Source organism: Asparagus officinalis, chromosome 4, assembly GCF_001876935.1.
Source record: "Asparagus officinalis chromosome 4, Aspof.V1, whole genome shotgun sequence".
Lineage (NCBI taxonomy): Eukaryota > Viridiplantae > Streptophyta > Magnoliopsida > Asparagales > Asparagaceae > Asparagus > Asparagus officinalis.
The window spans coordinates 11,224,420-11,247,405 of NC_033797.1; the positions used below are offsets into that span (position 1 = coordinate 11,224,420).

Sequence of the window (22,986 nt, forward strand, 5' to 3'; positions counted from 1 at the left end):
TTTGGCCCCTTCGCGGGTCATTCGGGAAGGGCCGACACCCTCCTTCGCGGGGGTCGAGGTTTCGGACTTGGTGGTTCTGTTATACCCTCGTTTGGCCCCTTCGCGGGTCATTCGGGAAGGGCCGACACCCTCCTTCGCGGGGGTCGAGGTTTCGGACTTGGTGGTTTTGTCATACCCTCGTTTGGCCCCTTCGCGGGTCATTCGGGAAGGGCCGACACCCTCCTTCGCGGGGGTCGAGGTTTCGGACTTGCCTTGCTTGGCTAATTCAAGTCTTCTGGTATATTGGGGCGATTTTGTGTCGTCCTACACCTTATAGGTCGGTGTATGTTACCACGTTATTTACGTGATGATGCATACCGTTCTTCCAGTGTAGGACACTCAAAATCGTCTCTCCAATTATCCCGTGACTGATCTTATCTCGCTTTTTATGAGCTTTCTGACTCTATCCTTGTGTTTTGTTGCAGTCGAGTTCCCCGCGGGCAGCCTTCCTCCTCATGCTAATACTGGTTGTAGCCGGGAGGTCTTCTCTTCAGCTTCCATCAGGCAGGCCGTTAGTCCACTCCCTCAGTTTGACAGAGATCGCTCCGACGAATCCTGTCGTTTGATACGGGATGGAGGGCGTCATTGCTTACGCCAGCTGATTACGGACGCCTCCTTCACTGCAGATTCTACTTCCACTCAGGCTTTAAAGAAGCCCGGTTTTCTGTTCGGAGATCACATTGAGGATCCTGCTACATTGACTCTTATCAAGGAGCATTGGCTGACTCTCGACGAAGGAGCTCTCCTGTATATTCCCTCCATTCCTCGTCAATATTCTTTCACCCATTTGGAGGGACAGGCCGTGGAGCGACATATGTCTTGGCCTCTTACCTATGATGCTGAGCGAGTTCAGTGTGGATATACCTCTCATCATAAGATTCCTGGTTCTACTGGGTATCATGATATCCGCGGTCTTCGACCAGGGATTATGGGTCTTGACACTGCACCCCCAGGCGAGGTATCAGCAGCTGCTCCTACTGTGAAGAATCGTCTGGCTCATCTTGGGAGAAGGTTACCTCCACCAGATTACAGATGCTATGGTTGGGCTTTCTCACAAGCCAAGGGATGGTGGACACGCATGACCAGTTACGTCTTGGGGCGCTGGGAGAAGGATTTGAAGAGCAGAGGATTGTATGCACCTATACGGGCCACCATGTACGGACTTCCGGTCAGCTGCCGCCATTTCTTGGCGTTGTTGGAGACATACGTGCCCGACAGTAACACGTTCATGACCAGCGGCGGAGAGTTAGGGCTGGCCTTACATGAGATGTATCAGGTTTCTGGTCTTCCAATGGGGGATTGTCCATATCAGGAGTACTTTCCCTCGAACCAGCAGTTGGAGTGGTTGAAGAAGGATACTCCCGACATGCATGATACTCTTTGGGACATCACTTGTCATTATTATACCTCCTTGATCAAGATTTCTCCTCCAGCGAAGAAGAAAAGGCAAATCAGCTTGAAGCAGTTTGCTGTCTATCTGTTCCCTAATTTGGAGGGTGACTCCGGCGAGCCCCTTCGTGAGTTAGATGTCCTGACCCCTACCGCCATTAATGAGTTGATGGAGAAGGCTGAGGCTCATTCTTACACCATTGCCCGTGCTGAGGGAGCTTTTCCTGCAGGAACCAAGTTTCGTTCGTTCCTCCGCCGTGCACAGAAGTCCATCGAGCCCCGGACTCTGCTAGCAGGCTACTAGCAGGCTATCTTGCCCTCTGGTTGAAGAAATGTGTTGTTCCGTACCAGTTCTCAGACGCCTTACCTCTCGAGGTGCTTTTCCCCGCAGTTCAGCTAGCTTATGGGAGGGAGCTTTCACTGCTCCCAGTGATGGTTGCCGGCATCCATTGCGGGCTTAGGTATCTGGTCAGTGGTTTTACACGGGTGGGTTCTAAACCATCGACCGAGCTTACTTGTCCGAAGGTCGAGCTTCCTTATGCGTATCTGATGGCGTGGCTCGTTCTTCACCGTCCTGACTTGATGTCGGCGCCCAGCGTTGTTGATGTCCCCGTTCCTTTCGTGCAGCTGTTGGAGAGGAGCAGATGGCTCGGGAAGAAATTCGGCGATGCACAACGAGAGCTTCAAGTTCGCAAGAGCTGGGAGTTCTTCAAGTGTTTTCCCCACTTTTCGGGTCGCTATGGTGATGTGCTGACTGATGAGGAGAAACCCAGAACTAATCGGACTGCTCTCGACGTTGGTTGTTTCCGCTGGTTAGTGAACATCCGTGTTGGGTATCTCGTTCTCCGGGTGAAGAATCATTGCCACATAGAGCCTTACCTTCCCTGCTGTTTTGCTCGTCAGTTCGGCTATGACCAATTATATGTTGGGAATCCGAGCCGTGGTTTGAAGGTTGAGGGGGGGCTTATTGATGGCGTACGGGCATGGCTATGGACTATGGTGGGCTGCACCGGAGCCCACTTTGCTCTTCCTTCATATAGGCGCAAGCCGATGATTACTTTCCTCAGTTGTAAGTGGTTCCTCTCCGCCAATGAATCCATAGGTGTGAGGAGTCTTTCAGAGTTAGAGTCTGAGCACTTGGTCCAGGTCGCTATGATGGCTGCTCGTAAAGCCGAGCTTGCTCAGAAACAGAAGAAGAAGTCTGCCAAACCTCCTCTCTCAAGCAAAGACGATGAAGAGCTCCTTCCTACTGACGATGATGACGAGACTTCTGAGGAGGAGTATGTGGATATAGATATCGACCAAGAAGAACTTGATGCAGGTTTGTCATACTCTTTGATCCTCTTTCTCAACTTCAATTGATATCAACGAAAGATCTGGTTCATTTAATGAAATAATCCTTATCATTTCAGGTAGGACAGCCGACGACCATGAGTCGCTCGCTTCCCGTCGTGCGAGATTCAGGCCTGGTGGCCAAGCTCCTACCCAGGTTGATACACGTGGCCAGTCCACGCACGAACGACCCGTTGGTTCTATGAGGGGTGATATTCCGAAAAAGAAAAAGATCGCTCATAAACCACACGTTGGTCAGTGCTCCTATGAAGTGGATTTAGGAGACTTCGCCGACAGGGAGGAAGGTAATACTTCGTCGTTTTCATTGCTTTAAGATGACTTACCTTCTGGGCTTCGTAATCATGTTTTATGTTCCAGGGTTCTTTGAAGAGGGCGAACTTCCATCGTCTCCCGTATTCACTGGTTCTGATAACATGGATAGCTTCATGGAGCAGATGTGCGACGCCCTTCGTGACGGTTCTCTGGGTATCTATCTAAACATTGATCTTGGACAGGTGAATAGTGTTGAGCCCACCGTTCCATATTCGGGTATATCTACATCCGATGATACCCTCCTCAAACATGGGGAAAGAGAATCTTCTGTTCTTGCTGCAGGTATTTCTGAGCTTTCCCTTCTTCCTTATCTTCTTATACATATCTCCAACATTTAGGTTGTCCTGCAGATGTCGCGATGGAAAAGCCAGTTGAGGACGGAGCCTTTCATGATGTAGGTTTCGAGGAACAGGGGTGTGCCTCTGCACCAGGTTTCTCGGGGCCCGATGCTGGATTATTTGCCGACATGTTGGCTGAACAAGCCACCAGAGGAACCGTGAGACCACCCTTTGGGAGTGATTCACTCACAGGTATATACCTGATTCCCTTCATTTTTTTTATCTTTTATCTAACTAATGAAGGATTAATATTACAGTACCAATCATTGGGACTGATTCAGTAGCGATTCCCAGCACATCTAGTTTACCTCGGAGTGACGGACTCACAGGTATGCAGACGATCTTGGATGTCGCACTGCTTTTCATTTATTTGCCACTACAGTTTCTGGGACTGATAGTTTGCCTGAGAGCGGTGTTTCCCCGCCACAGCCGAGAGGTATGACTGATTTGCCTACAGGGGTTGATATACCCTCCATGACTACTCATGCAGTTATTTCGGAACCTGTCGGATTTCAGCCTGAGGGGACCTCCGTTGGCCTTGGTATGCTTGGAATTTGCCTTTAAATTTTCTTATCGTATTCGATAATCTCTTAGCTTTCCACACTGTTTCTTGTAGGATCTCGATCATCTCTATATGAGCGTGTCCGCGCCCTCTTGGCTGATACCGATCCCGACAAAGACATTTTTCGTACAGACCTCGGCCTTTTTACTGTCTTTTATAACGGCATGATCGAGAAACGTCTTCATCGAGGATATGGCTTCGATCAGTTCAGGCGTTCCTTTTCTCGTCACATGCCGATGTTCAGAGAAGAAGGGTATCCAGAGTTGGCCGATTCCTTCATTGCCGATTTTGCTGCTCTGGAGTCGGGGATCCGAGAGTTGAAGGAATTGAAGGCTAATGGAGCTTCTTCCTTCATGTCCTCTCAGATGGAGCATAGGCTGGCACAGTGGCGTGACATGAGATCTTCCATCGGCAATGAGCTTCAGTCACATGAGCATTCAGTTGCGCAGCTGATGGCTACCGTGGCGAGGAAGGATACAGATAGGGCCGAGCAACTCCGCTCTTTGGAGTCCAGCCGCGAGGAAGTGGCTAGGTTGAAGGAGGCCTTGAAGCACGCCGAAGAGTCCGCTACTATTATTGCAGATGACCTGGCTGGAGTAGAGTATTCCCGTGAACAGGCCTTCGAGAAGCTAGGATCTGCCCAAGAGAGATTGATGAAGCTGAAGAATGAAGCCGCAAAGATCTTGAGCGGTTCTGAAGAATCCGTCCGAGCTGGCCTGCAGGTAGAACTTGAGCAGAATTATATAGATAGGCTTTCTAGTTTAGAGTCTCATGTTCTTAGCCGTCAGTTGCCTTCGGGCTAACGAGCTCTTTATTGTATGCTTTGACTTGATCTATTAATAGAGACTCTGCATTTGATTCCATTTCTTTATTTACTTTGAATTCAGCGATGATAAAATTTACAGGATTTTTGGCAAACCCCCAGCCATCAACGGGTTTGATATGCCTTTACCGATTACCGTTTGAATCGGGCTAGCATGTGAATTATTAAAACCCGTCTCACATGTAACGTTGTGCTAAGAAAATCGCTTTTCTTAGACTTGATGCTATGATTTTGAATACATAGACTTAACCATTTCTTATAGGGAAAAGGTACCCCGCACCGCGTATTAGGCGATGACTTATCCCTTCTTAGGTTTCGGGATAAAATTCCCCAGGTTTAAACCCTGGTGTCTTTTTCAATCGGCGAAAGACTAAACCGGCAATGCGTGTTAGACATAGACTTTGGGATTTTTGGCAAACCCCCAGCCCTCAACGGATTTGATGTGCCTTTACCAATTACCGTTTGAATCGGGCTAGCATGCGGATTGTCTGAATCCGTTCCGCATGTAACGTTGTGCTAAGAGAGTGAATTCTCTGAGACTTTGCGCTATGATGCCGAATACATAGGCTTCGCCCTTGTTACGGGAATAGGCTACCCGGCAACACGTGTTAGGTGTTGACTCATCCCTACTTAGGCTTCGGGATAAAATTCACCAAGTTCAGGCCTTGGTGTCTTTTTCAATCGGTGAAAGACTAAACCGGCAACGCGTTTTAGGCGTAGACTTATCTCTGTTTAGGAGTCGAGATAAAATTCCCCGTGCACAAGGTGCGTGGATTGGAAGTTGAAAATTGTGTCTTTCTTAAGAACGAAAGACCGACTGGAACATGGGAGAGGAAGAATTTTATATTCTATCTCCCGGCACTGAAGAGGAAGAATTTTATATTCTGTCTACAGTAGGAAAGGAAACTCAGGGTGGGATCTCCACCCTCAGAATCCGAAAAGATGAAGCTAGGAGTGGGATCTCCACTCTGAAAATCGAGAAGGTTCAAACGACCCTAACTTTTATAGGATTGGTCATTTGAATCAAAAGATCCCTCATTCATTGAGGAGAAAGTCCAATTTCGACCCTAACTTTTATAGGTTTGGTGGAAAAAGAACAAAGGCAGATTTTCGTTTATCGAAAAGGGATGACTCGGTCTTAGTCTCAACTACTTATAGGCTTGACTAAGTGAGATTGGGAACAATCCTAACTTTTATAGGTTTGATCGTTCGAATGTGGACTTCTCGTTCATGGAAGGAATCGCGAGAGGAATTTGGCTTTGGCCCTAACTTTTATAGGTTTGACCTGGAAGCAAAGAGAGTGGAATACAGGTAGCAAAGAAAGTGCCAACTCGTATTATCACTTAAAGGAAGACTTCAACACTAGGTGATTAGGACCTAACATGTTGAGTCTGAGAAATGCCAATGACTGGCAAATGGAAATTTTGGTGGATCCACCATCAATTGGTTTGATCAGCAGATGGTTTGGTGAGGAAAGATTAACCTATCAGAGGATTGGATCTCATCTTACAAAAGATAACTCATAAGAGTTAGAGAATTTTGATAATAAGAAGAAACATTCTGACATTCGGAGTTCGAACGTGGATTTCTTATTCATCAATACTACAATGATTGGGTTATCCCTAAGAATACCCCATGTGGTATTCTTCTGGGAACTTCCCGATACATTGGTTATCCTGAAGATACTAAGGATAGTATTTTTTTCAAGAACTTGCCGTTTATCGGCATCATAAGCCGGTTACCGTCCTTGGTGACAAGGCGATATGCGCCACTCGAGTAGACTGTCTCCACTACGAATGGTCCCTCCCATTTGGGTTCAAATTTGCCCTTCTTCTTGGAATTAAGGATCATAGGCCGCCTCTCAGCTAGAACCAAATCCCCTTCTTTGAAACTCCGTTGTCGAACCTTTTTGTCGAAAGCTCGAGAGATTCTGGCTTGGTAGAATTCGATATGCTGTTGAGCTTCTAAACGCTTCTCATCTAGCCTTTCCAATTCTTCAAGGCGCTTCTGATATTGCTCTTCGATCGTCATTTGAGTCGCGAGGGCAATTCGAAGTGACGGGATTTGAATCTCCAATGGAAGAACGGCTTCACATCCGTATACTAGTGAATACGGGGTTGCTCCCGTCGGTGTGCGCACCGTGGTCCGATAGGCCCATAGAGCCGCACCGAGCTTGTCATCCCAGTCTCGTTTATTAGTTTTCACGAGCTTTGACAAAATCTTTATGATAGTTTTGTTGAAGGCTTCAGCCAATCCGTTTGCTGCGGGATTGTACGCCGTTGACGAGAGGTCCTGAATTCTGAACTTCTCGCAAAATCTAATGTAGGCATTGCTGACGAATTGAGGACCGTTGTCATGTACGATTCGTCTTGGTACACCATGCCGGTAGATGATATGGTGCTTGATGAATGCAATGACATTGCTCGTTTTAACTTCTCTGAGTGGAACTGCCTCAGCCCATTTGGAGAAGTAATCGGTAATTGCTAGGATGAACCGGTCACCTTTGACTGACGGGGGATTTATAGGACCAACAATGTCCATCCCCCAGGTCTCAAACGGCCATGACGTAACCGAAGGATGCAGATGCTCCGGAGGTTGGTGCATGTAATTCGCATGTATTTGACATGCATCACATTTTCGGGCATACGTGATTGCATCACTCATCATGGAAGGCCAAAAATACCCCATTCTTCTGATGCGATCATAAAGCTTGGGGCCAGGTTGGTGTGCGCCACACTCTCCTTCATGCGCCTCCCTAAAAACTTCTTCAGTCTCTTTCGTCGATAAGCAACGCAATAGCAAACCATCGTACCCCCTGCGGTATAACGTTCGATTCTCTGTGTTATAGTAGAATCTCGGCGCTCTTCGTCGGATTGACTCTCTTTCTTTCATGTCTTCTGGTAGGATTCCATGTAAGACGTAATCGATGATGGGGAAACGCCAATCTCGGGGTTCAAACTCAATTTGGGTTGAGTGTGTTTCCTTAATCTCTTCTTTTTCGCTATCTTCATCGTAGATCGGCACTAAAAGTTGGTGAGTCCTCACTGTAACAAATTGTTCTGTTTCGGGAGGTTGTGCCAGAGATACGGCCAATGCTGCTAACGCGTCTGCGTAGGTATTCTGTAGCCGTGGAATATGTTCGATAAAGAATCCTTCGAATGATTCCGCCATCTCCACTGCCATCTTATGGTATGGTATCAAATCTTGACTTCGGACTTCATATTCTCCTTGAGATACTCCACCCCCAGTTCTTTAGCAAAACTGAGTCCTATGAGTAATGCATTATATTCGGCTACGTTATTTGAGCACGGTTCAGTCAACGAGTAAGCTCGAGGCATCACGTGTTTTCCCGGGGAAACTAAGACAACTCCAACTCCGGAAGAAATCTTAGAACTTCCCGGAGCACTTGCAACATTAGTTGCTCGCGAAGCGCCGTCGAAGTATAAACGCCATACCTGTTGGTGTGAAGTCGCGTTAACTTCGTGGGTTTCATCAGGTAGGTCGTCATATATCTCGGCGGTATCCGTAGTTGGATTGTCTGCCAGGAGATCACAGATGGCCTGTCCTTTTACTGACTTCTGTTGTTTAAAATGCAAGTCATATTGGGACAAGAGTAAAGCCCATTTTGCTAATCGCCAGCTCATGGAAGCTGGTTGAGTCATGAATACTCGAACCGGATTAACTTTAGAGATGACATAAATGGTCTGTCCAACCAGGTAATGCCGCATCTTCTGAATAGCAAACACCAAGGCGAGACATTCTCTTTCAATCATACAATATCGAGATTCAGCGCCTACCATGGTTCGGCTTAAATAATAAACAGCCTGCTCATGACCGTTATCATCATCTTGTGCAAGTAATGCACTTAATGAGTGGCTCGTCGCCTTGACATAAATCAAGAACGGTTTGCCCGATTTCGGTGCGACGAGTACAGGAGGTTTCGAGAGATATTCTTTAACACTCTCGAATGCCTTTTGACAAGCGTCATCCCATACAAAAGATACGCCCTTCTTTGTGAGCTTGGAGAATGGCTGGCATTTTCCTGAGAGGTTCGAGATGAACCGACGGATATAAGCCAACCGTCCTTGCAATCCTCTGAGCTCCTTGAGGTTTCTCGGAGGTTGCAATTCGTTAATTGCCTTTACCTTATCAGGATCGATGTGGATACCTTTGGTGGTGACGACAAATCCCAGGAATTTACCGCTGGACATTCCGAGGAAAGATTTGGTAGGATTCATTTTCAACTGATGGGCTCGCATCAAATCGAACATAGTCTTCAAGTCTTTAATGTGATCTTTCTTATCACGACTTTTCACGACCAAATCATCCACATAGCATTCGACAGTCTTCCGGAGATGCTCCTGAAAAATCTTTGACATGGCTCTCTGATATGTGGCACCTGAAAAATCTTTGACATGGCTCTCTGATATGTGGCACCTGCGTTTTTTAAACCGAAGGGCATGACCGTGTAACAGAAAACGCCGAGGGGTGTTCTAAACGCGGTATGCTTTTTATCATCTGGATGCATCTTTATTTGGTTATACCCAGAGAAACCATCCATGAAAGACATCCTCTCGAACCCGCACGTATTATCGATGATGACATCTGTGATGGGAAGGGGGAAATCATCTTTTGGGCATGCAGCGTTGAGGTCTCTAAAGTCGATACATACCCTGATCTTCCCGTTCTTCTTAAGGACCGGGACAATATTGGCAAGCCATTCTGGATGTTGCTCTTCCCTAATGAAGCCCGAGTCCACAAGCTTTTTAACCTCAGCTTCGATCGCCTCCATCATTTGCGGACGAAACCGTCTTTGTTGTTGTTTGATAGCTTTTCTTCCCTAATGAAGCCCGAATCAATAAGCTTTTTAACTTCGGTCTCGATTGCTTCCATCATTTGCGGACGAAACCGTCTTTGTTGTTGTTTGACAGGTTTGACATCCGTTTTGACATCGAGACGATGCACTGCTACATTTGGGTCGAGCCCTGGCATGTCTTCATAATTCCAGGCAAACACATCGATGTACTCCCTGATAAGAGAGATTAACTCTTCCTTTTCTTCCGGCGGGAGGCTATCGCTGATGAATATAGGCTTTGGATTATCTTCGCTACCCATATTCACCTGAAGTACTTGATCCTCGGTAGGAGGTTCTCTCTGTTCAAACCTATTGCCGTACTGCATGTTTAGGTGATGAACCCAAGGATCTTCCCAGGTCGGCATCTGATCGTCTTCCTCTATTGTGGCAGGATCGATCGTAACCATATTCGACATCAACTTTTTGAACATTTCACCAATACTAGTGTCGGAATTCCAAGCTGAAGAATCAGAAGAGTATCCGTTTCTAGCTTTGTTAGCAATTTGATCGATGACTTGCCAGCAACATTCGTCGTCGGATGAGGAGATATAACCTAGACCTCTTTTGTGGCGATAATAGTCATCGGGCTTTCCCTTTAGTACATAGGCCATTCGAGGCGGAACTCGCGGACCTCGACCAAAGCAAAGACCCTCTCCAAGTGTGAAGTCATATCCGTACTTCTCCATTAGATCGCGCGCTTTTGCGTCATACCTAAATAAGTGAGGAGCAGGTTTATCATCATCATCTTCCTCTTCTAAGAAGTGATCGGGTATCGGAGATTTTCTCCCTTTACCGTAAACGACTTCCTTTCCACCCCCTGTCCCTGCGGGGATAACAAGAGTTGCTCCGCTTGCATCCTGTACCTGTTTTTTCGTCATACAAAATGATTGAAGTGGCATAAACAAGTCAGGGTTATCATAAAGCTCTTTAGTGACATTATCAAGACACATCGAGTACTCTAAATCATCGTTTATTGATAGTTCTTCGGCAAGTTGCCAATTACAACTACTTTTCGATGATTCATCATCGTCAAGATTGATTACAATGGGTACAATGTCATTAAGTACAAAACCACCATCATAATCAAACCCAGCTTCGGTGTCAGCTTCATCCCCGCTGTCCGTTCCTTGGGCCGATGGTTCAGTATCAGATTCAGCACCGTATAGAAGGGAGTCAGTAAAATAGTTCTCCAACCCTTTAAACGGTTGGTTATCCGCGACCACTGTCTTGACTTCATTATTTGTGTCCACATATTTGAGGCACTGGTGAAGAGTTGACGGGACTATCAGATTACCGTGGATCCAAGGCCGACCCAACAGTAAGTTATAGGATGTTTCCGCATCAATCACGTAACAAGTGACTTCCGACTTTAAATCCCCGATCTGGCACTTTATCCGAATCTTTCCCAAAGGTCTGGACCCACTGGTGTTGAATCCGTAGATCGTAGTGCCCGTGGATGCTAGTTTACTTGCCGGTATTCCGAGATTATGCATCAATCGGAATGGCATGATACTGACAGCGGAACCCGGATCAACTTGGATCCGGTTGACAACGCTGGAGCCAATGTGGCCGGTGAAATACAGAGGCCGATCATGCTTGGACTTTCTCCGTAGCTACAGGCGTTGGGGGAGTTGCTGCAATTCCCAGTTCTGCCAATGTCTTGGAAGGAGCGGTTTTGGTGCCTAATTGCTCGGAAGCATCCGGGTACTTGTAGTGATACTCATTCCCACTTCGGGTTGCAAAGGCCTCCTGTTCATCTTCAGAAAGCGGGACGGCAGGAATTTCTTCGTCATCTTCTCCTGGAATAGCAGAAGCTCCATAACAAGACTTACCTTTTCCTTTTGACTTTTTCTTGGAAGAGGTTCCAGTCCATTGTTCATCTCCAACCAAATCTGGATGAACCCAAAGGATCTCACCATTAGGGGCTGTGTGTGGCACAAGTCCTTTCTGGCGCTGTTTGTGTGGATCATCGTTCACGGTCTTCACTGCTGCATTTATTACCGGCTCATGCTGAAACCAGTTCAAGGGAACAGAACCGAAACTAATCGATACTGCGTTCGCACCCACTTTCTTCTCCTTTGGCTGCTTCATGGTAATGACCCCGACATCGATTAGGGCTTGGATTTTATCCTTAAGGGCGTAGCATGCCTTGGTAGGATGGTGTACTGCTCTATGAAATGCGCAGTATTTTGGATCATTGATTCTCTTGGCATCTTCCTGATCCTGGACCGGAGGCAATTTGATCTTATTATTCTCAATGAGGTACTTGAAGATGCCGAGGACTTCATCCTCTTTGAACGAATAGACCTTCGGGAACTTCGGCTCCGAGGTTTTTGGCTTCTGGGGCTGCTGTTGCCATCTTGATTGTTGAGGTGCCTTTTGTTGCTGTTGTTGCGGTTGTGCTTGCACCTCGAATGTTTGATTCGCGTCCACAGCATTCACATGTGCTTTTCCCTTTCCCTTAGGGACAAAATTCTGTTGCGGAGCGTTATTTGCTATTTGGCCCCTTTCTGCCTTCTTCCTTTTAAGGAATCGTTCGGCTCGTTCTCCTCGCACCTTCAGATCCTTCCAGGTCTTTGGCGGTGCCATTCCCATAGCTTCGAGAATGTCCAATGACAGATTATTGTGACAAGTCTCGAGAATGAAATCTTCGCTGACCGGATCCCTGCAATTCATAGCTTTATTTCGGAACCTCTTCACGAAGTTTTCGACTGTCTCACCATTCTTCTGCTTCTCATCAAATAGAGTGCCGATTGAGATCTCGGTGTCGTCGTCGAAGAAGTTCGTTAGAAACATTTCCTCCATGTCGTCCCAACTGGTGATACTCCCCGGCTTGAGGCGACGATACCAATCGAAGGCCGCTCCGCGAAGAGTGCCAACGAATGACCGTACCATCAAGGGTTCATTGCCGGAGATTATTCCTAAGTGAGACTTAAAATATATTAAGTGTTGGGTGGGGGAACCCTTTCCATCAAACGGCGTAAAGTTGATTAAATTAAACTTTGCCGGATATGGAATCGATTCCCACTCCCTTGGGTATGGACATGGTATACCGGACCTCTTCACTTCTTGAGCATCCATCAACGCGTTGATTTTGCTCTCCAAGTCCTTCATTTTCTTGTCTTCACTCGTATCTGTCTTCGAGTGGCTTCTGGGAGAGGTAACATGGTCCTTCCTCGCATTATCATCCGAGGGACCGACTCCGTTATTGTTGTTGACAGGCGGGATAGTTATGTTGACATTATTCTCTTCCCGTTCATTCTCCCCTTGATTCGTATTATTGCGACGACTGTGCTCTCCTTGGTGAGTTGTCAGCGCCGCTATTTGCTGGTCATGCATCTCTCTCATCTGCTGCATGGCCATATCCATCTCGAACTTGAAAGCTTCCTTCTGCTTAGTTAGGGCATCTTCAAGCATCTTGGTTACTTGTTCGACGCTGATCATAAGTGATTCGTAAGGTTGCCCCGCACTAGATGCCGTGTCATCGGATGCTATAGCTGAGCAGGAATCTGAACCAGCATCTGACACCTCCTCTTCCAAAGGAAGTCCCTTTTGCATCCTTTGGTAATTCTTTCGCCTATTGATCCCTGACCGCAATCGGGTCATGCACTGGGATACTTCGGCAAGTTGATCTAAGTTAGAGTGTCGCGTCGATTTGCCTCTGCCGGTCATATTAGCAGACACTTCTAGGAATTCGTCCTCTTGGCGAATAGGCTTCTTCCTGCGAAAACGCCTTGGCTTGGTCTCGGACGTTCTGGTGGAAATTCTCTCGAACACCGAAACTCTCCTTGGGGCTTCAGTGCAGCAGCATTCTGACAGTACTGCCTTGATTATGTTGGCACACGGACAGTGAGATTCCGTGTCTCGAGCATCTCTCTTTCGAGACTTACCCGCACCCCCAGCTCTATAGTACAACTCATCAGTTTGATAACTGGAGCAACCCATAGAGTGTTGGCATGACTTCCCAGGTATAACACAATCATCATCAGACGAATGTATTTCCCTCTGGGGATATGACGCTTTATTAGCATTTTCAAAAGTCGCTCGTTCAAGTCTACGCTTTTGCGAGCGTGAAAACTTAACGGGCTCTTGAACTTCGATCCGCAATCCAATGCGGTCGGTAACAGGGGCTTTCCCTCTGTTATTTTTCTTAGGGGGATTGGTACAACCCCCAGTATGGACTATGGCTTGGGGACCTTTCAGCGGTCCCAATCGCTCCTTGACGGGTGCTTTACCTCGGTTCTCCGGTAAAGGACCGAGGCGACCTTTCAAAGGAACCCTGGCTTTTGAGGGACCCACGTTCTTACCTGGCTCCGCCGGAGGTACGGGGACAGGGGACACTGGATCTGAATTTGCTGAAGGTTGGACGGTATTTCCGTCCACTCTTGTCTTAGGCGCCGGCTTTGCCTTTGGCACCCACACCTGCTTGTGTTTTGACGGATTCTTGACCGTCTCTTCTTTCTGCATCTCTTCCGCTTTCTGCAGAAGGACTCGGGCATGCGCAAGCAATGCGCGGCGTTTCTTGATTCGCTCTTCGAGGGTTGAACGATTACTCTTGACACGAACCCATTCGTTCGTCTCTGTCTTGGAGGAGGAGTTGGTTGCTCGCCATTGTTGCTCCTGGTGCTGTCTGGACTTTAGATCCTCATTGTAGCGGATTCCATCCATCGATTCTGCGGCCTTGGCCAGTTGTCGCGCAAGGCGTTGACGCCGTCTTTGGCGCGCCCTTTTTGACAAGGTTGGAACACCTTGAGCAGTTAGCTTCGCGGCGGAAGGGAGATCTGGATCTGCATCTTCGACCACGTTAGACGCCACAGGAGCGTCGCGGGGCGCGGGTGCAGCAATAGCGGTGGGATCTTGGATCTTCGATCCTGAGGGCCCGCGAGCACTCTTGGAGGACGAAGTCTTCCTGCGCCTATTTGGAGAGGCGGATCTGGAGGAGGAGGAAGAGAGGTACTCTTCATACTTTTGTTGATCGAACTCGTATTCGATCTCTTCGTTCACCCGGATCTTGAATGCCGGTTGCGTCACGACGGCCTCGGCATTGAGGCCGTTGGCTCCCACTGTGGTCGCCAGTTTGTTTTCATCAAAAGTTGCCTTCATCATTGATTTCATTAAAACTTCAAACGTTACAAATGAATTCAAATAACGAAAATAAAAATTACAACTTTCTTAAAAATAAACACAAGATCCGTTTATCGTCTCTTGCTTGCGTGGGTCTTTGGCCTGTGACGGGGACGTCGATATCCGTGGACTACCTGGCAATCAGATCTGATCCAGAAAAAATCGGGCAGAGCTTCGTCGATCCGTGAGGAGATCTAGAAACTTGGAGCGCCTATCTCGGATAAAGCGAGATATTTGCTCTTCTTAGGATTACCGACGAGGGGTAATGCTAAGGAACGGATGCGGGTGATGTAGATCTGATGAAGAACTCTCTTGTGTTGGAGTGCTCGATCACTCTTCACTCCAGCAAGGCTTCGCCAATTCTCCAAAAATCCAGATCCTCCAAAAGTGAGGCCTAAGGCTTCTATTTATAGGCGACACCCCTGGGGTAGGCGACACCCCTGGGGTGTCCCCAAAAATCTAGGACGCCCCTGGGGTGTCCCCAAAAATCCAGGACGCCCCTGGGGTGTCTCCAAAAATCCAGGACGCCCCTGGGGTGTCCCCAAAAATCCAGGACGCCCCTGGGGTGTCTCTAAAAATCCGAGACACTCCGTTGTAAATTCTTCGTCCGAACTCGGATTTTAGTGATTCGAATTGCGTTGGAATTCTGACGAAGAATTCTATCAGCCCCGATGGTTGGATTATCCGTAGAACGAACGAGACACGAAAGGCGTTGTTCTTTTTGTAAACATCGCGGGGCTCTCGATTAGCCTGTGCCTTCGTTATTCCGAAATTCTGTCAGCTCACGTAGTTCGTCGATTCACTTCAAGCGTTCACCGACGTCAATCGAACTCCTGTGAACCAGATAGTGACGTTCATTGTCGTTCCTTAACACTGAGCTGTTCGTGGAGACCTATAGGCAACTTTCGATGCCTACATTTAGAACAGGAGCTAAAGTATGATGTGATTGGGGTGACGTCTGCAATGAAGATGTGGGAAATTCTCAATAATAAGTACCTTACGAAGAGTGTTGAGAACCGGTTACACTTGCTACGTAGGTTATTCAGATTTCAGATGTCCAGAGGCACCTCGCTTGTGGCTCATGTGAATAACTATACGAAGTTGTTGTCGGACTTGGCGAATGTTGATGAGAAGATTTTGGATGAGTACAAGGCTATTATCTTATTGGGCTCCTTACTGGATGAGGAGTATGACACCTTTGTGCTCACCTTGTTGAACGGGAGATCTTCTATCAACTATAGTGAAGTTATTAATGCATTGACGAATTATGATTTGAGGAGGAAGGACAAGGAGACTTCCCGTGCTAGTACTTCAGGTGAGGCCTTGTCGACGAGAGGTAGAAGCCCATATCCGAAAGGTGGTAATAGAGAGAGGTCAAAGTCAAGAAGCCGCCACCAATTAGCAAAGAGCCAATGTGCATTCTGTAAGGAGTAAGGACATTGGAAGAGAGACTGTCTAAAACTCAAGGAGAAGGAGAATGACAAGAAAAAGGGCCCGAAGGCTAATGATGTGAATATTGCAAAAGGCGATGATTCTGATGATTCGAGCATTTCTCTACTGATTACTCCGGAGGTGAACCACTTGGATGCATCAGATTGGATGCTTAATTCCGGTGCTACCTATCATGTGACCCCTAGGCGAGATTGGTTTGCATCTTTTGAGAAGCTCGATGGGGGAGTTGTAGTCATGGGAAATTATCAGTCCTGTGGCATTTATGGGATAGGTACTATGCGGATCCGGATGCACGATGGAGTAGTTCGTGAATTAAAGGAGGTGAGATTTGTTCCTCAGCTGAAGAAGAATATTATCTCAGTTGGAGCTTTGGAGGCAAAGGGATTCAACGTGACCTTTGAAAATGTTGTAGCGAAGGTTACTAAGGGATCTTTGGTGGTGATGAAGGGAGTTCGCAGTTAAAATTTATACTATCTGAAGGGAAGCACCGAGATTGGCCAGGTTGCTTCAGCTATTTCAGAGGCGGACATGAGCAGGCTTTGGCATTACAGGTTAGGGCACACAGGCGAGAAGTCACTGTAGGCGCTGTACAAGCAGGGGCTATTGAAGGGAGCCAAGAGTGGTAAAGTAGAGTTCTGTGAACACTGTGTACTTGGAAAAAAGGCGAAGGTGAAGTTCGGGACAGCCATTCATAGGATGAGGGACATCCTAGACTACGTGCACACAGACGTTTGGGGTCCCACCAAGACTGTATCACTTGGTGGTCAAAATTGGTTCGTCACGTTCGTAGATGACTATTCTAGGCGTTGTTGGGTGTACACCATGAAGCATAAGAATGAAGTCCTACATTTGTTTGTGGAGTGGAAGAAGAGATTGGAACTGCAGACTGGGAGAAAGATCAAGACGTTGCGATCCAACAATGGTGGTGAATACACATCAGACCCCTTTCAGCAGCTATGTCGAGACGAGAGCATAGAGAGACACTTCACGGTTAGTCATACACCGCAGCAGAATGGGGTGGCAGAGAGGTTAAATCGGTCTTTGCTGGAGAAGGTCCGATGTTTATTGTCACAGAGTGGTTTGGAGAAGATCTTTTGGGCTGAAGCACTTATATATGCGAGTCACCTCATTAATAGGCTACATTCATCTGCGATTGAGGGGAAGACCCCTATGGTGAAGTGGTCGGGAGAGCCAGCACACGATTACGACCAGCTCAAGGTATTCGGGTGCCCTGTATTTTATCATGTGAGAACAGATAAATTGGAACCTCGAGCTAGGAAGACCATATTTGTAGGATTCAAGTGAGGTGTCAAGGAATACAAGCTATGGGATCCAGTTGATAGAAAGATTGTGCTGAGTAGGGACGTCACATTCGATGAGGCTTCTATCTTAAAGCTTCCCAGCTCTCATCAGGTGGAGAGCGACCCGACAGAGGAGATATCACAGGTGGTGGAGATCGATGCAGCTCCATATTGTCCAGATGGTACAGTATCCATTAGAGTGCCGACTGAGATGACGCTAGGCGAGCACGGCGATGACGAGGAGGATACGGGTACAGTTGTGCAGGATCAGGGACCGACGACTCAGGTTCAGGATTCTATTGCGGTTCGGAGACAGAGGAGAGACATACGGATGGCAGCACGGTAAACCGACACAGTAGTTGCATATGCACTTTCGGTGGAGAGTATCGATGAGTTGGTGCCGACTACATTCAGAGAGGCCGAGCAGAGTTCGGAGGCTGATTCGTGGCAGGTGGCTATGCAGGAGAAGATGGAGTCTCTTCACAAGAACGATACATGGAAGCTTGTTGAGCTTCCAAAGGGGCAGAAGGGGATTGGTAGCAAGTGGGTATACAAGAAGAAGGAGGGCATTGAGGGCACTCCAGTGAGGTTCAAGGCTAGGTTGGTTGCGAAGGGCTATGCATAGGAGGAATGTATTGATTATAATGAGGTTTTCTCTCCAGTAGTGAAGCACTCTTCGATTCGGATTTTGCTAGCTTTGGTAACATAGTATGGATTGGAGTTAGATCAGTTGGATGTGAAGACGACATTTCTTCATGGCGATCTTGATGAAGAAATATATATGACTCAGCCATTGGGATTCCGAGCTGCAGGAAAGGAAAACCTGGTTTGCAGATTGAAGAAATCGCTATAAGGATTGAAGCAGTCTCCTCGACAGTGGTATAGGCGATTCGATGGTTTTATGATTAGTCATTCGTACACTCGGAGCCAGTTTGATCCTTACGTATATTTTCACAAGTTGAAAGGAGATGCGTACATCTATTTATTACTTTATGTCGATGACATGTTGGTTGCCTCTATTTTCAGATATGCTATAGATGAGTTAAAGGCACAGCTTTCAAAGGAGTTTGATATGAAGGATTTGGGTGAGGCGAAGCGCATTTTAGAGATGGAGATCGGCAGAGACAAAAAGAAGGGCAGAATTTGTTTGACACAGGTGGCTTATTTGAAGAAGGTTCTACAGTGATTTCATATTAGCATGGATACGAAGCCAGTTAGTGTACCATTGGGAGCCTATTTGAAGCTTTCAGCTGATCTTTCACCGAAGACAGTTGAAGATCGAGAGTGTATGTCGAAGACTCCATATGCAAGTGCGGTTGGGAGCTTGATGTACGCGATGGTATGTACGAGACCAGATTTGTCACAGGCGGTGAGCATGGTTTCGAGATACATGCATGATCCAGGAGTGGGTCATTGGGACGCCGTGAGATAGATTTTGAGGTACATTTGAGGTACGCTCAATGTTGGTTTGGTTTATGAGCGGGACACTATAGGTGGGTAGTTATGTATTGGCTACGTTAATTCTGATTATGCCGGGGGCACCGGTCTACGACGAGGTATGTGTTCACTTTGACCCGTGCACTGGTATGTTGGAGATGCACCTTACAGTCTACGGTGGCTTTGTCTATGACGGAGGCAGAGTATATGGCGATTACAAAGGCTGTGAAGGAGGTGATTTGACTTCGAGGACTTTTGGAGGAACTTGGTATATCGCAGCGGTCCGTCACTATTTATTATGATAGCATGAGTGCTATCTATTTGGCGAAGAATCAGATTTTTCATGTGAGGACGAAACACATTGACGTTCGTTATCACTTCGTTCGTGATGTTCTTGAAGATGGCGATGTGGAGATTGTGAAGGTCCACACGAAGGATAATCCGGCCGATATGCTCACTAAGGTGGTTCCGAGCAATAAATTTGATCATTGTAAAGACTTGTTGCACATTAGTGATTGTTGAAGCCGTTGGCGACCATTTGGGTGAACTACGTGAGACTTGATTCCTTGGGCAAGAGGATACGTAGGCAGTCTTTACGATGCAGACGGTTTGGATTAGTTGATTTTGATAGGGGTGAGATTGTTTGGACTCTCGTTCGGGTTCCCGACTTGTTGTGGATTGAGTCCATTGTCGTGGATTTACTCTACTTCGTACTGGACGTAACAAGTGAGACATTTGGTTGCTTTGGTGTCGGCTCAGTTTTGGGAAAACTTTACCGAGGTGAAGAATTATGAACTAACCTGAACCTGGGGCCCACCCACGTGCAGCGCAGGGTGTCTTGGAGGAGTCTCACGTGGGTCTTTTCCATGTGACGAAGTCGGGCAATGACGAGGCACGGCTTCGTTTCTTTGTTGGCCTGGAATTTTCAATTATAAATAGGATTGATTGCCTAGGGTTTCGTGGAGCGGCTTCGTTTCTTTGTTGGCCTGGAATTTTCAATTATAAATAGGATTGATTGCCTAGGGTTTCGTGGAGCAGCAGTGCAAGAGCAGAGGGTGGGAATTTTCAATTATAAATAGGATTGATTGCCTAGGGTTTCGTGGAGCAGCAGTGCAAGAGCAGAGGGTGAAAAAAAATCACGGCGGCTTGCAAGGGCTTTGTGAAGGGGAAATCGTAGGAGCCGCCGACTTTGACAGAAAAGATGCTGACTTTGAGAAGAGTTTTGGCATCCCCTTTGTGAAAGATTTGAGAGTTTGTATGAGGGTTTAATTTGTGTGATTATAAACCCTATTTGTATTCTCTTTCTCTCTATTAGTAGATCTCCCCCCTCCTTACCCCGTGGACGTAGGCAATTTATCGAACCACGTAAATTCATTTGTCTCGCTGTTTGTGTGATTTGTAATAGCTTATTTAGGTTCACTCGACAGGTCAGTCCTAGAACTGATGAGAGGAAGAGCTGATATCCCACTTTATTGAGATATTTTGCTTATGGTTCTTGTTTCCTTGGTGAAATGGGAATTTCTATTGTGATCTTACTCTCTTGTTGTGCTGCCGAGGTGCTGCCGAAATTTCCGCTGCGCACAACACCAATAACTTGGTACAGTCTCAAGTCGCCGTGTTTATAAGAAAACTACAATATGCTTATATGCATGATAGTTCTTTACTTTGAGAATGAAGATCATATAATCATGAAAAGTTGTCATTGCAGAATATCATATAATCATGAAAAGGTTTTTAATTCCAGGATGTTATATCCATAATCTCGTGATAGTCCAAGCAGGGATGGTTATTCCCATTAGGAGGTGTACTGTAAATTGACAAGTAAACCAGGAACTATACTTATGGATATCAATGAATCATTCAGGATCTAGCAGCGCACAAATTTATAACATTTAAACAAACTATCCCTCAAGTATCCAACTATACCAACCTTTAAATAGGTTTTTAGATAGAAGGGAATATTTGCCGTGAGTCTTTAGTGTTTCATTACTCACAATATATAGTGATTTACAAAAGCAAAATAGGTAAGAGTTACAAAAGGAAACTCCTACACTAACCATATGAGGAAACCTATACAAGGTAAATATCAATTAGATATTATGACAATAAATGCTAAGAATATGTTCTATATTCTAACAATCAATTAGATATTATGACAATAAATGCGGGAGGAGGCCGGACGCTGAGACTGGATCGAAATTCATCAAACAAAAGGCGCGGGAGACCTTTTGTGAATATATCGGCATACTGATGGCGAGACGGTACGTGGAGAACCTTGATCTGGCCGAGGGCAACTTTCTCCCGGACGAAGTGGATGTCCATCTCAATGTGTTTCGATCGTTGATGTTGCACCGGGTTGCCAGATAGATAAACAGCACTGATATTGTCACAATAAACTAGTGTGGCTTTCTGTAGGGGACAATGAAGTTCCAAAAGAAGGTTACGGAGCCAGCAAGTTTCGGCAACAACATTAGCCACGCCCTTGTATTCGGCTTCTGCACTGGATCGGGATATCGTCGGTTGTCGTTTGGAGGACCAGGAAATAAGGTTGTCGCCAAGAAAAACACAATATCCAGAAGTCGACCGACGCGTGTCTGGGCATCCGCCCCAATCAGCATCTGAATAGGACACCAAAGAAGTGACGGAGGATGGATAAAGATGCATGCCCAGATTTAAGGTTCCTTTTATGTAGCGCAGAATGCGCTTGAGAGCCTGCATGTGAACTTCCCGAGGATCATGCATAAATAGACAAACCTGCTNNGATATCCGGGCGGGTGATAGTGAGGTACTGTAGAGCTCCAGCAAGGCTGCGGTATTCGGTGGGATCTGCTACCGATGGGCCGGAATTAGCGCTTAGCTTCGCCTTTGTATCAACAGGTGTGGCTGAAGAGTTGCAGGAAGACATGTTTGCCCGCGCAATTATTTCCTCGGTGTATTTTCATTGAGAAAGAAAGAGTCCACCGGCATGTTTTTGAACAGAGATACCCAAGAAAAAAGAAATAGGGCCCAAATCCGTCATAGAAAATTTTGAGCTCAGCTGAGAAATGATGTCTCGTCGCAGGGGTCAGAGGAAGCTGTTAAAATTATGTCGTCGACATACAGCAGAAGGTAGGCCATGTCATGACCCCGTTGATATACAAAGAGTGAGTGATCTGATTTGCTATGAACAAAACCAATGGACTCAACAAATGTAGCAAATTGATATACAAAGAGTGAGTGATCTGATTTGCTATGAACAAAACCAATGGACTCAACAAATGTAGCAAAGCGGTGATACCATGCCCGGGGGGCCTGTTTCAGACCGTAGAGGGACTTGCGGAGTCGACAGACAAACTGAGGATGAGAGTAGTCCCGAAAGCTAGGCGGCTGATGCATGTACACTGTTTCATCAAGGTGTCCGTGTAGAAAAGCATTCTTGACATCAAGTTGATGTATGGACCATGACTTTGAGAGAGAGATGGAAAGAACAGTGCTGATTGTCGCTGGTTTTACCACGGGACTAAAAGTTTCATCACAGTCGACTCCGACTTGCTGAGACTTCCCATTAACAACCAGACGTGCCTTGTGCCGCTCAAGTGTGCCATTCGACCTGTACTTATGTTTGAACAACCACATACAACGAATAATATTAACCCCCGGAGGACGTGGAACCAACTCCCACGTCTTATTTTTAATAAGAGCATTAAATTCATCATGCATTGCTGATTTCCAATTCGGGTCATGTAGGGCAGCAATGGGCGATTTGGGCAGCGGGGATGGTGAAGATATATGAGTGGTGAGGTTGAATGGTACCTTGGGTTTTAAGGTTCCTACTCGGCTTCCGGTGGTCATCGGATGAGGGGGAGGGACTGTGGTTGTTTTCTCCGCGGAGTGTGACGGTGGTCTGGTTGGTTCTGACGGAGACGGTAGCAGTGGGTTGCCGTGTGTATGCGGTGATGTCGGGATTGGGCTGACTGGCTGAGAAGGAGGCCGAGATGTTGGGCCGGCAGTGGGTTGGTTTG

The 22,986-nt window shown here is 46.8% G+C and overlaps 2 protein-coding genes across 2 annotated transcripts in view; both read left to right on the top strand.

Annotated features, from left to right (window-relative positions):
- Positions 1 to 22,986, top strand: part of LOC109838179 — a 113,071-nt gene that overhangs the window by 54,425 nt on the left and 35,660 nt on the right. The gene's annotated exons all lie outside the window — the stretch shown is intronic.
- LOC109836608 lies at positions 2,561 to 3,532 on the top strand. Its single transcript, XM_020404569.1, has 3 exons — positions 2,561 to 2,749; positions 2,841 to 3,065; positions 3,139 to 3,532. Exons 1-3 carry the CDS (start codon positions 2,581 to 2,583, stop codon positions 3,429 to 3,431), a joined length of 687 nt encoding a protein of 228 aa, XP_020260158.1. The 5' UTR covers positions 2,561 to 2,580; the 3' UTR covers positions 3,432 to 3,532.

Coding starts and splice junctions, on each gene's coding strand:
- LOC109836608 (XM_020404569.1), top strand. CDS start 2,581: ATGATGGCTGCTCGTAAAGCCGAGCTTGCTCAGAAACAGAAGAAGAAG. Junction 2,750..2,840: donor CCAAGAAGAACTTGATGCAG/GTTTGTCATACT, acceptor TTATCATTTCAG/GTAGGACAGCCGACGACCAT. Junction 3,066..3,138: donor CTTCGCCGACAGGGAGGAAG/GTAATACTTCGT, acceptor TTTATGTTCCAG/GGTTCTTTGAAGAGGGCGAA.